An 11,294-nucleotide genomic window follows, 5' to 3' on the forward strand; every position below is an offset into this window, starting at 1 on the left:
TTAAGTGGTTCTTATCCCTCTCAAACTGCTCTAGTTACCTGGATGACTTTCTTGTTTCGAATTTCAATGGAAACTTGCACATTTCTATCTTAAATACATGTATCACATTTGAAACTATTGACTCCTTTCTCCTCAAAACTCTTAATGAACTGCTAGGCTTTCTTTTTCGTGGCTGCTTTCCCATTTCTTTTGCATGCTTCTCTTATACTTCTTGACCTTAAGTGCTCATCTAGTCATCTTTTCTCACTCTACACATATTCCTTCTTATTGCTGTGGCATCAGTTATTTCCATGCTGATTATACCCAGATCTCTCTCTGTCCGACAGGAACTGACAATACAGCACCACGGCCATTTTTCCTACGTAGCCTGTGTCTACCTGCATACTTCTCAGCTCCTTCATCTCAACATTTAAGAATATGATCATTTTTCCTGTATTCTGCAGCTTAAAATGGTACCACTAACACCTCCTTCAACCATCTTTCCTTCCTCCCTCTAATTCATCCGCACATTTAAAAAAATCAGGTTTTGACAATTCCTGCTCTTCATCTTCCTCTAAGCCCACTGCCAGTGCTTTAGTTTAGGCTCTTATCATCTCCTGTCCCATCACTGCAGTCCTCTCTCAGCTGATCTCTTTGTATCTAGACCAACACTGTTCAGTAGAACTTTCTGTAAGGCTGGAAACCTAGGTGGGCTTCCCAGGTGGCGCTAGTGGTAAAGAAGCTGCCTGCCAGTGCAGAAGACTAAGGAGACACGGGTTTGATCCCTGGGTCGGGAAGATGCCCTGGAAGAGGGCATGGCAACCCACTCCAGTATCTTGCCTGGAGAATCCTATGGATGGAAGAGCCTGGCAGGCTACAGCTCATAGGGTCGCAAAGAGACACAGCTGAAGCCACTTGGCACACACGCAGAAACCTAAGTAGATCTGTACTGTTGAAGAAGATGGACTCCCTGCTGTAGATGAGGTTTAGTTGTTGAATGTTGAAGAGAGAAAACTTTCATTGGTAGTAATGGGAGAAACAGTGTTGAGCTATGCTGTCCAGTAATTTGTAGCTACTTAACTGAGATTTAAAATTCAATTCCTTAGTCATACTAGCCACATTTCCAGTGCTCAGTGTCTACATGTGACTGGCGGCTACAGTATTAGTACAGATGTGAGCACTTGCCACATTAGGGGTCCATACACACAAACCCCCTGCAAATTTGCATGTGCTTTTTTCCCCCTTTTCAAGGAAGTGTTTGTCAGCTGCATATAGCAAAACAATTTTAAAATCAAGCAATAATGTCCAATTTTATTAATACGGTTATTCTAGTTTGAAAATCCAACCTGATGTGCCTCCTGGTCTCCCCCCACGGCCTTGTATATACAGTGTACCATGCTCTAGTCATTTGTGACGAGCTCAGTTTCCTCAACAGGCCACATGGTTTTTCTTTTGCTTGGAACCCTTGTCTCATCCCACCCCCACCCCTGCTGCTGCTTCCTCACCTCCTGCCTTCAGTTCCACCTCCCTCTCTGCATGAGTTATCCCATCATTTATCAGGATTCACTGCAGCTATCATGGCTGTCCACGTGCCATGAGAGTGAATTAAGTTTGTGGGATATGGCTATCTAGCTCAATGTCCCAGCTAGTCTCTCAGTGTCCTGAGACACCTGCCAGTGAGTTGGCCGAGAGTGCCACCTAGTGGCTTGTGCATAAAACAGCAGTCACTTCTGAAGAGAATTTCAGTAAGCTGGGCAAAACAGAAAAGGGAACAGGCCTTTCCCTCCGTAACTACACATAGTAATGAGAATCTACTATGGCTTTTGGCTGTAACAGGTAATTTTGTATTTCCTGCGTCATTTAAAACTCCTACCAGGCCTGAAAGTTGGTATCATTTCCATGTCACAGATGGGCAGGATCTGTTCAGAGAGGCTTCCTTAAAAGTCCACTCTGCAGGAATGGAAGAAAATGAAAAGGTAAAGTAGGTCATGACAAGTCCTTTCTTGCTCCCTCAGGGTGGAAAATCCCCACTGACAAAGTTGGTGGTAAGGAGCTTATTCATAGGTATTAAAGATGATCCCTGTCAGTGATGCAGTGAGGACAGTAGGGAACATAGTCTTGCTAAGAGGCTCCGAGGAGGCAAGAGGTCCCTGCCATTGCGAAGTAAGCTAATTATTGGGGCTGTGGGTGGGAATGAGTGGGGAAGAGTTCCAATCAGTGCAAGAATCAGCAGTATTTCCATGATGGGTTTACACTGCAACAATATACATAGGAAAACACAAAGGTCATCAGGCTTGACTAAGTATTAGAATCCAAGCATTTTGATACCTCATTCTATTTTTCCTGAAAATAGAAAGGATGAATTTGCTCAAAATAAAGCAGTACTGTTATAGTGATTCAGAAGACAGACCAAAACTGCATTCCCGAGTGGTTTCAACTTCAGTTATTGTCCATTACTCTGGGTTAAACCATTTAATCTGTGTGCTTTAGTTTCCTCATCTGTAAAATTGTTATATTACCCACCCTACCCCTTAGAGTATGAGATTTTATGTAATATGTTTAGAATTGTACCTAGCGTATACTTTGTACTACACAAATGATTGCTAACTAAATACTAGTGAAAGGATGGAGTTCATACTGTAGTCCCCCAGGGCTTTGCTACTCAGTTTCCTCTAATACGGTAAAATGCTTAGCTTGAAAAAGCTAAAATTGACTTTTTAGAATACAGTGCTTGCTTTATCAGGATTGTCTCCTAGAGCAAATTAAAGAGTAATACCATTTCCAGAAGTGATGGGTCCCTCATTCAGTCTTCTGTGTTATTTGTATATTGCCATAAAAGTAATTTTTAAAACAAGACTTGTACTAGAGTATATACATTGAATTTATACAATAGAAAACACATCTAAACTAATTTTAATTTTCTTTTGAAGGAGAAGAATCACTAAAGTTTCTGTTAAACTGCTTTAAGATTCTATTAAGAATCAAAGTTATATTCACTTCTTAGGTTTCTTTGGGGTAACTACTGAAACATGTTGCATCTCTGAAACAGTTACTAATCAGTCTTGTTGAAAGTTCTGGAAAGTCAGGACTATTAATATGTCAAATGCTCATGCTCTTAGTATTGCTAAATAGGTCTATGGAAGGAAAATGAACTGAAATGTGAGGCATAACACTAACTCTAGGACACAATCAGCTATTTTCAAGTCTTTCAACCCCACCTCTACCCCCAGAAGCACATACTTTCCTGGGAAATTTTTCTACTTTGGGTAGTTAAGTGTCTCTCTAAACATAGCCTACAGTTTGAAATTCAGAATATTTTACATTTCCCCTTTCTTAGAATCACACTCTTGTGACCAAAGGAGGGGGAGAAAACACAAAACTGCAAATTTCTTTATGGCAAGTGTCAATCTCTTTTTATTTATTATTTTATTAAAATTAATATAAGCATTTGATGCCAAAGAAATGATGGTGATTTTTAAAACTCAGAATTTTGGCAAGTCCATGAAGTTCCCATTTTATTACAGTTTTATATCACATTAGTTCAAATGCATTTCTCTACAACTACTCCAACATAGCTCCTTTGGAATTAGTCATCATTAACATGTGACATTACCAAAGACTTTGAATCTAAACATAAAATTTCAAAATAGTAACTTTTAATTATGAATGGGTAAGCCATCAAGCAAAATGGCTGGGGCTGTTAATTTCCAAGACACTTTGTTAAAATGTTCCTTCTGATACCCCAGGTATAAATGAGAACCTTCAAAAAACAAGGGCAGAACCAAAGTACAGTAAAGATGCCTCTGCAGCTTAAGCCTCGCATAGACCTAGACCCCTGACAGAAACCTAGGCAAAGCATCTTTCCGGTTTCCAGTATTTCCATGTAGACGAGCTTTCAGAGACAGGCACTCAAGCATATCATTAGATATACCATCTTGGCTCTGGCTTCGTTAATTATGCCTGAAGAGTTTAATACCCATCCAAGTCCAAAGGTGGAAGAACACATAAACAGGTATGGTGATTGGCAAGAGCAGACTGTAAAAGCACAGACTGGTGGTGCTAGTGCAGCCCTGAGGGAAGTCCTCTTCCACAGAGGCTGAGTAAAACAGCCCTGCTAAAGACACCAGTGGGATCAGGACAGTCAACGTAGGAAGAGACAGAAACATCCTTCTCCTCCACTTATTACCCGCCACTCTGACTTTTTACAAGGTAGGTGGTATTTAGAATATTTAGTTGTGTGTTGTGTTTTTAAGTATGATCTAGTGCTGCTCCACTTCTTCTTGCTTCTTATTTTGATGTGTCATCCTAGCTGCCTGTGGTATCATATTAGGAATCCCATCAATAATTGGATAGGCTATGCCTAACTCTTCATTAATCAATTCATTTGTCGATGCTTCATATCTGAGGGGGAAAAAAAACCAAAATGAATCATGGAAAACAAAATGCGTGGAAGAGCTTGATGTTCAGTAACAGTAACATTTATCTAATTCTAAACATGGAGTTAATCCAAGAAAAGCAGAATTAGACTGCTTTTCATTTTAAAAGCAGTAATAGCCAATCGAACTATTTCTCTTAGAAAAATAAATCTCTTAATTGTTCCCATTTTAGTCAGTTTCTCTCATTTCCTTTTTTCACTTTATCCTCAAGGTATGCCTTAATCTTCTAAAATACCAGTCAGAAAAGATCTTGCCCTTTTCATCCAAATATCCCTTCATTACTCTTTTCAACCCCAAACAAGCCCCATTAATTTATTACTGGAACAGACACTAGAGGAACTTTCAACTTCTTCGTTTTAGAATACATGCTTAATAGAGCAGCCTTATTGACCCATTAAAAGGGAAACCACTGAAAAATCAAAATCACAAGTCTGAAAAAGAGAAGGCAAAAATGAGCAAACTTCTGAATGTTAGGTCTGCGAGTGTGCTATTTACACAATTAGCCAAAAAGCAGATCAAATGGTAATTTCAACGTTTAAGAAAACTGAATGAGCAATATGTTCATTATGAAAAATATTCAGAAAAAGAAATGAAAAAGATGGAAATAAAGATTACTAGCAATCTACCACCCAAAGACTGCTACTGATAACATTTCGGTGTTTACTAGTGTTGTGAATGTTCAGTTTTAGTAGCCTGAGACACACTATGGCTGTTAATCCTCAAGACTCTGGGTTAAAGGTTAAGAAGGCCTAAAAAGAAAAAACCCAAAAAAACCAGCTAGTTGAGAACTAAAAGCCAAAGGGCAGCACACGTAGTTTACATCCTTAAGATCGTACACGGCATTTCCCCAAGAATCTGGAAGCTACTACATTTTTCATCATCTTGGCTTAAAAATCGGAATGCCTTGGGTTTCCAATAGTTCATAAACTTGGCTCTATGTGAGAAACACCTGCGGTCCCGTTAAGAAAATACACAATGGCTTAGGCCCCGCCTCCAGGCCTTCCGATTCACCCCGCCCTGGGTGGTGCCTGGAAATCTGCCAGCAACGCAGGCGAGACAGGACTCACGGGTTCGAGCCCTCGGTGGGGAACATGCCCTGGAGGAGGAAATAGTAACCCCCTGCACTCTTCTTGACTAGAAAATTCCGTAGGCAGAGGAGCGTGGTTACAGTCCAAAGGGTCGCAGAGTCGGACACAACTGAACACAGCAGTAGCAACTGGCGATTCTAATGCGCAGCCAGTGACTAACCTATATACGCCTCGACCCAAGCCTGCGAGTCGGCGGTTTGGCTTCGGAGGCCTCGGTTCCCCTCCAGTGTCCTGTCTCCCTTCCCCCCGCAGAGGGAAGATTTAGAGAGCTGGCGGGCCCAGGTCCAAAAAATGGCAGCAAGGAATACCCAGAGTGACCTGAAAGACCTCAATGGCTGTAAACGGCCATGCGGTCTACCTGTCCGCGCCCCTCGATTGAGGCCACGAAGGAAAACCCGCAGCGGGCGAATCTCACCTGAGCGGCTTCTTGGAGAGCGGACACACCAGAAACTCCAACAAGGCCTGGTCGAAGGCGCGGGGCGGTTTCTCCGTCCTCTCGCTCTTATCTGCGGACGGCCGCGAGCTGGACGCGTGCACACACCTCAGGGCGACCGCGGACGGCGGCGCGCGTGTCCCTCGCAGCGCTGACGCGAGCCGGCCGCACACTCCGCTCAGCATGGTCTGCCAGTTCGCGACCAGGCCTCTGCGCGCCCTCGGCCACCCGGGCAGCTCTGATCGAGTCCAGTGAATCCAGCCCCACTGTCCTGGCCCCGCCCCGCGGTGCTCTGGAAACGCCGTCCCCGACAGGTGGAGACCGGCGCTTTGGTTCCGAGGGCGTTCCGAGGCCGCGACTGCTTTTCCCACGACACCGCTTGGTAGCTGACAGTCGCCCGAGACTTGGAGCTGTTGCTGCGCGTTTGCAAATTACAAAGAAAACCAATGCTTAAGTGGAGGTGACTTGAGTTTTCACCGGAGGCTGTCACAGGGTTGCCAAGAAGCAAGTGGCCGAACCTCAAAAGTCACACAGTGTTACTCTTGGACCTACGCGGTTATCACCAAAATAGGGCTTCAAGCACACTGTCATATTGGGTATGTTAAAAACATTACTTTGTTTTAATGTAAATCTTTACCAATTTTCCTGTAACCTCGGGGTTTTTTTTTTTAATTCTTTCATTAAAAAAAAAAAAATAAGAATCTGAAAAGATTGGTTTAGTCCTTTTTAACCTCTAAGCTGTCCAGATTCTTACCCTGGGGAACTCATCCTGAAGTCAGTGGCATAACAGTAGCACAACGAATCTGCTTCTATAAATGAGCTTGGAAACTTCCAGAAGTCTACATAACTGCGTCTGTTAGTTAAATGGGTGAACCATTTAATGGATTTTTCACCCCATGTTTGCCTCTTAGTCTCCAAGGAAATGACGCAGATTTAATCTGTTTCTTATAGTGTAGTAGATAAGTTCTTGGGCTCTGGGGTTCATAGTTTACTAGTTGTATGACTCCAGCAAATGCCCTAAGTCCTGCTTCCTTATTTGTATAATAAGATTAGTAATTGTACCTACTTCACTTACCTACTTTAATCCCCATGTGCAAATGCATGTGTAAACCGCATGGCCGTTTACAGCCAGTGAGGAGTCTTTCGGGTCACTAAAGAGCATTTAGAAAATTAATTTTTGCCTGGGACAAATTAATGCTCAATTAATGTTATCTACAAATATTTTTATTTTTTTCTCTTCTTCCTTATGCAGTGTACTGCTGCTGTTGCTGCTAAGTCGCTCAGTCGTGCCCGACTCTGTGCGACCCCATGGGCTGCAGCCTACCAGGCTCCTCCATCCATGGGATTTTCCAGGCAAGAGTGCTGGAGTGGGGTGCCATCACCTTCTCCGAGTGCAGTGTGCTAGGAGATTCTTTGTTACTCATCGTTCTTTCCCCTCATTTTGGTAAATATTTAACCTTTTCTCATGTCATTGGGCTTTACCAATTCACACTTGGAGTTCCTCAGAGATAGAAGGAGAGTGAGGAATATAGAGACACAAATACAAGATTATATTTTCAAATGTCTCTTCCTCTCAGCAATGTAAAAGTGGAGAAACTTTTATTTTGTTTTTTCACTCTAATTTTGAAAATTCTTTACATTATTTGATATACTCTTTGTTCACTAATGCTCAAAAGATTTCAACCTAGGCAGTTGTCAGGTATGTGGCCTTAAGAAAGTGAAGTCGCTCAGTCATATCTGACTCTTTGCGACCCCATGAACTGTAGCCTACCAGACTCCTCAGTCCATGGGATTTTCCAGGCAAGGATACTGGAGTGGGTTGCCATTTCCTTCTCCAACTAGGACAGTAGTAGGAATTAATTTTTCAGGTGTAGTTGGTTGATAACTAGGGAAGGAGTGAACTGTAGGAAAGATAACTTTCAGCGAGATATGGGGACACAGAGGTTGACTTCTGCCAGCATTGAATGAGCTCAGGCCAGGCTGTGCAGGCTGGAATCTTGACCCCTGTGGGGTAGGGCCAGGCACCCATGCTTACAACAAGCTTCATTAGCTTCAGTGCACCTCACGTGGCTGATAGATTCTGATCAACTGGGTTTTCTAACCAGTTACAAATAAGTTAGTTTCAGTTTTCATCCATATAGAAGGTTTAAAGCAGATCAGTTTAATTTATATTAGTATTGGGGAAAAATGGGGAGTGACAGCAAAGTATTGAAAATGTCTTCAAATTTGGGACACCCCAAATCAACATCCAGTATTTAAGGAACATCTGAGTGTGTAAAGCATTAGTCCAAACCATGTAAATATTAATTTGTAAAATTTCCCTAAACAGCCCTTGATAATTAAGGAATCTAACTCATTTCTGCATGTAGTATACTAAGCTGAAAATAGGTGACAGTATAGAATTGTAAAGTCATTGATCCATTTTTACTGCTAGCGTGGCTGTGATCATTCCTGTCACAGAGATCTGGACTCAGGTACCATATTAGCTATGTGACCTTGGGAAATTCCCTGCCTCAATCTTATCCTCTGTAAAATAGTATAATAATACTACTTACCTTATTAGAGTTGTTGAGGGGATTAAATGGAGCAATTGAGGGGATTAAATGGAGCAATATTAATACAAGGAAAGCAGTTAGCATAGGGGCTAGCATGGAGTACACATTTTAAAAATATTTTTGGCTGTGTTGTGTCTTCGTTGCTGTGTGAGCTTTTCTCTAGTTGTGGTGGGTGGGGGCTACTCTCCAGTTGGGGTACTCAGGCTTTTCATTGCGGTGGCTTCTCTCGTGGAGCACGGGCCCTAGGGCGTGCAGGCTTCGTAGTTGCAGCACGTGGGCTCAATAGTTGCAGCACGTGGGCTCAGTATTTGCGGCTCCTGGGCTCAGTATTTGCAGCTCCTGGGCTCAGTAGTTGCAGCTCCTGGGCTCAGTATTTGCAGCTCCTGGGCTCAGTAGTTGCAGCACGCGGGCTCAGTATTTGCAGCTCCTGGGCTCAGTAGTTGCAGCTCCTGGGCTCAGTATTTGCAGCTCCTGGGCTCAGTAGTTGCAGCTCCTGGGCTCAGTAGTTGCAGCACGCGGGCTCAGTAGTTGCAGCACGCGGGCTCAGTATTTGCAGCTCCTGGGCTCAGTAGTTGCAGCTCCTGGGCTCAGTAGTTGCAGCTCCTGGGCTCAGTAGTTGCAGCTCCTGGGCTCAGTATTTGCAGCTCCTGGGCTCAGTAGTTGCAGCTCCTGGGATCTAGAGCCCAGGCTCAGTAGATGTGGTGCACGGGCCTAGTTGCTCCGCAGCATGGGGGAATCTTCCTGGGTCAGGGATCAAAGCCATGGGCAGATAGATTCTTTACCACTGGGCTACCAGAGAAGCCCCAGAGTACACATTTAAAGAATGTTATCAGAGCAGCATAATCCCTTATTGTGAGGAAGCTGGAGAAAATTCTATTGAAAAAGCAAAGTATAGTGTACCACTGGGAATCTGAATTTATACTTTACAATTATGGATAATATTGAAACACAACTCTTGGGTTATCATATACATTAAGGGAGTTAGAAAACACAGGCAGAGGAGAGGCTAGAGTATATATTTTAGTAAAGTCCCATAAATGCCAAATTTGGGGCATTGATATTTGGGAATCTCTTATTCAGAGGGAGAGAGAAGTTAAAATCACTTTTCCACTAGATGGCATCAACCAATATTTGAACTAACATTTGTTCCTGCTTATACTTTTCTTTCTGTGATTACAAATTTGTCCTTATTTTGCCAGTTGTTTCCTAAATTTGAAGATATCTATTTAGGAATAAAGGGTTGGACACGACTGAACGACTGAACAACAACAAAAATTTTAGGAACAAAAGTCACAAAAATTTTATTAGTAAGTTACAATTGTAATGAGTTCATTAAAATCAAGGGTCTGACAGATAAATGCACAAAAAGTATGAAAAAATCACAATTGAAAAAATACAGTTGATCAGTAAACACATAATTATTCATCCTCAGTAGTAAAGTAATGTAAGTTTCAAACGTCAAAGACGTTTCCATTTCTCACCTATAAAATTATAAATATTTTAGAAATGTAATTAGTATTTGCCATTCATTTATTAATTTATTGAGTGCCCACTATGTGGCAGATACTGTCAAAGTTCTCCAGAGAAACAGAAATTGATTCTGAGTGTGTGTGTGTGTATACAGGGAAGCATTTATTATGAGGAATTGGCTCACATGACTATGGAAACTGAGAGACTCAGGAAAGCCAGTGGTGAAATCCCATCTGAATCCCTGAAGGCTTGAGGGCCAGAGGAATGGGTGGTGTAAATCCCAGTCCAAGGGCAAGAGAAGACAGATGTTCGAGCTCAAGCAGCCAGATAGGAAGCAAAAGGCAGGAAATCCTCCTTCCTCCTCCTCTTTGTTCTATTCAGACTTTCAATGGATTGAATGATGCCCATTTACTTTGCAGTGAGTTATCTATTTTACTGAGTCTACTGATTCAAATGCTAATCTCATCTGTATGTCACAGACACACCCAGAAATAATGTCTAACCTGGGCAGCCCTTGGCCCAGTCAAGTTGACACAAAAAGTTAATATCACACTGCCCTTGAGGCTGTAGCTATCCTCTGCATACACTGTAATACAGTTTTGAAAAATAAAAACTCATCACAGTACCAAAATGATTATTAAGTATAAGTGAAAAAAGAAGGATACTAATTTTATTCATGAGTACAATTATTTTTTATTTATTTTTTTAACACCAAAAACATTATGTATTGAAGTATAGCTGATTAACAATGTTGTGATAGTTTCAGGTGAGCAGTGAAGGGACTCAGCAATACATATGCATGTATCCATTCTCCCACAAACCTGCTCCCATCCAGGCTGGTGCATAACATTGAGCAGAGTTCCATGTGTTATGCAGTAGGTTTTTGTTGGATATCCATTTTAAAAATAGCAGTGTATATATACATGACCTTCCCAAAGTGCCCCCACCCCGGCAACTATGAATTTGTTTTCTAAGTCTGTGAATCTCTTTCTGTTAGTACAATCATTTTTTTTAACCAAGAGATTAGGGATAGAAAAAAAGAATAAAAATAAATTATTGGTTGTCTTTAGGTTGCTGGGATATTACTGAATTGTTCTTTCATTGTTTTTCTCTTTTAAATTGTTTCTTTAATAAAGTAGTTTTAAACTATAAATATTACCAGTTAATATTTGAGGTTAATCATTGGTAGATGTGTATCTTATTTCAAAACTATTGATTCAGTCAGTGAATATTTATTTAAGCACTTCCTGTATTCTCAGTATTATATAATAGGAGGTAAAAAGAAGAGGCATAAAATTGTGAAAGATATGATCCAAATTATGGACTTAAAAAG

At 41.6% G+C, this 11,294-nt stretch overlaps 2 protein-coding genes across 4 annotated transcripts in view; both read right to left on the bottom strand.

The window, feature by feature from the left end:
- The window catches only part of PYURF (PIGY upstream open reading frame), an 89,507-nt gene extending 83,289 nt beyond the window's left edge, over positions 1–6,218 (bottom strand). For 2 of the 3 annotated variants that reach the window (XM_070452126.1, XM_070452125.1), the window contains exon 1: positions 5,919–6,218. In XM_070452126.1, coding sequence (XP_070308227.1) covers positions 5,919–6,121 — 203 coding nt within the window. In that variant the 5' untranslated portion in view covers positions 6,122–6,218. Of the gene's footprint in view, positions 1–4,142; positions 4,381–5,918 lie in introns of those variants that run through there. The other variant, XM_020868998.2, reaches the window with a different exon arrangement.
- On the bottom strand, positions 3,468–4,145 carry PIGY (phosphatidylinositol glycan anchor biosynthesis class Y). The gene has a single exon (XM_070452127.1). The coding sequence runs from the start codon at positions 4,143–4,145 to the stop codon at positions 3,930–3,932; it is 216 nt and encodes a 71-aa protein (XP_070308228.1). The 3' UTR covers positions 3,468–3,929.
- Positions 6,219–11,294: the final 5,076 nt, after the last annotated feature.

Source organism: Odocoileus virginianus, chromosome 21, assembly GCF_023699985.2.
Source record: "Odocoileus virginianus isolate 20LAN1187 ecotype Illinois chromosome 21, Ovbor_1.2, whole genome shotgun sequence".
Classification (NCBI taxonomy): Eukaryota; Metazoa; Chordata; class Mammalia; order Artiodactyla; family Cervidae; genus Odocoileus; species Odocoileus virginianus.

Coding starts and splice junctions, on each gene's coding strand:
- PIGY (XM_070452127.1), bottom strand. CDS start 4,145: ATGTTTCTGTCTCTTCCTACGTTGACTGTCCTGATCCCACTGGTGTCT.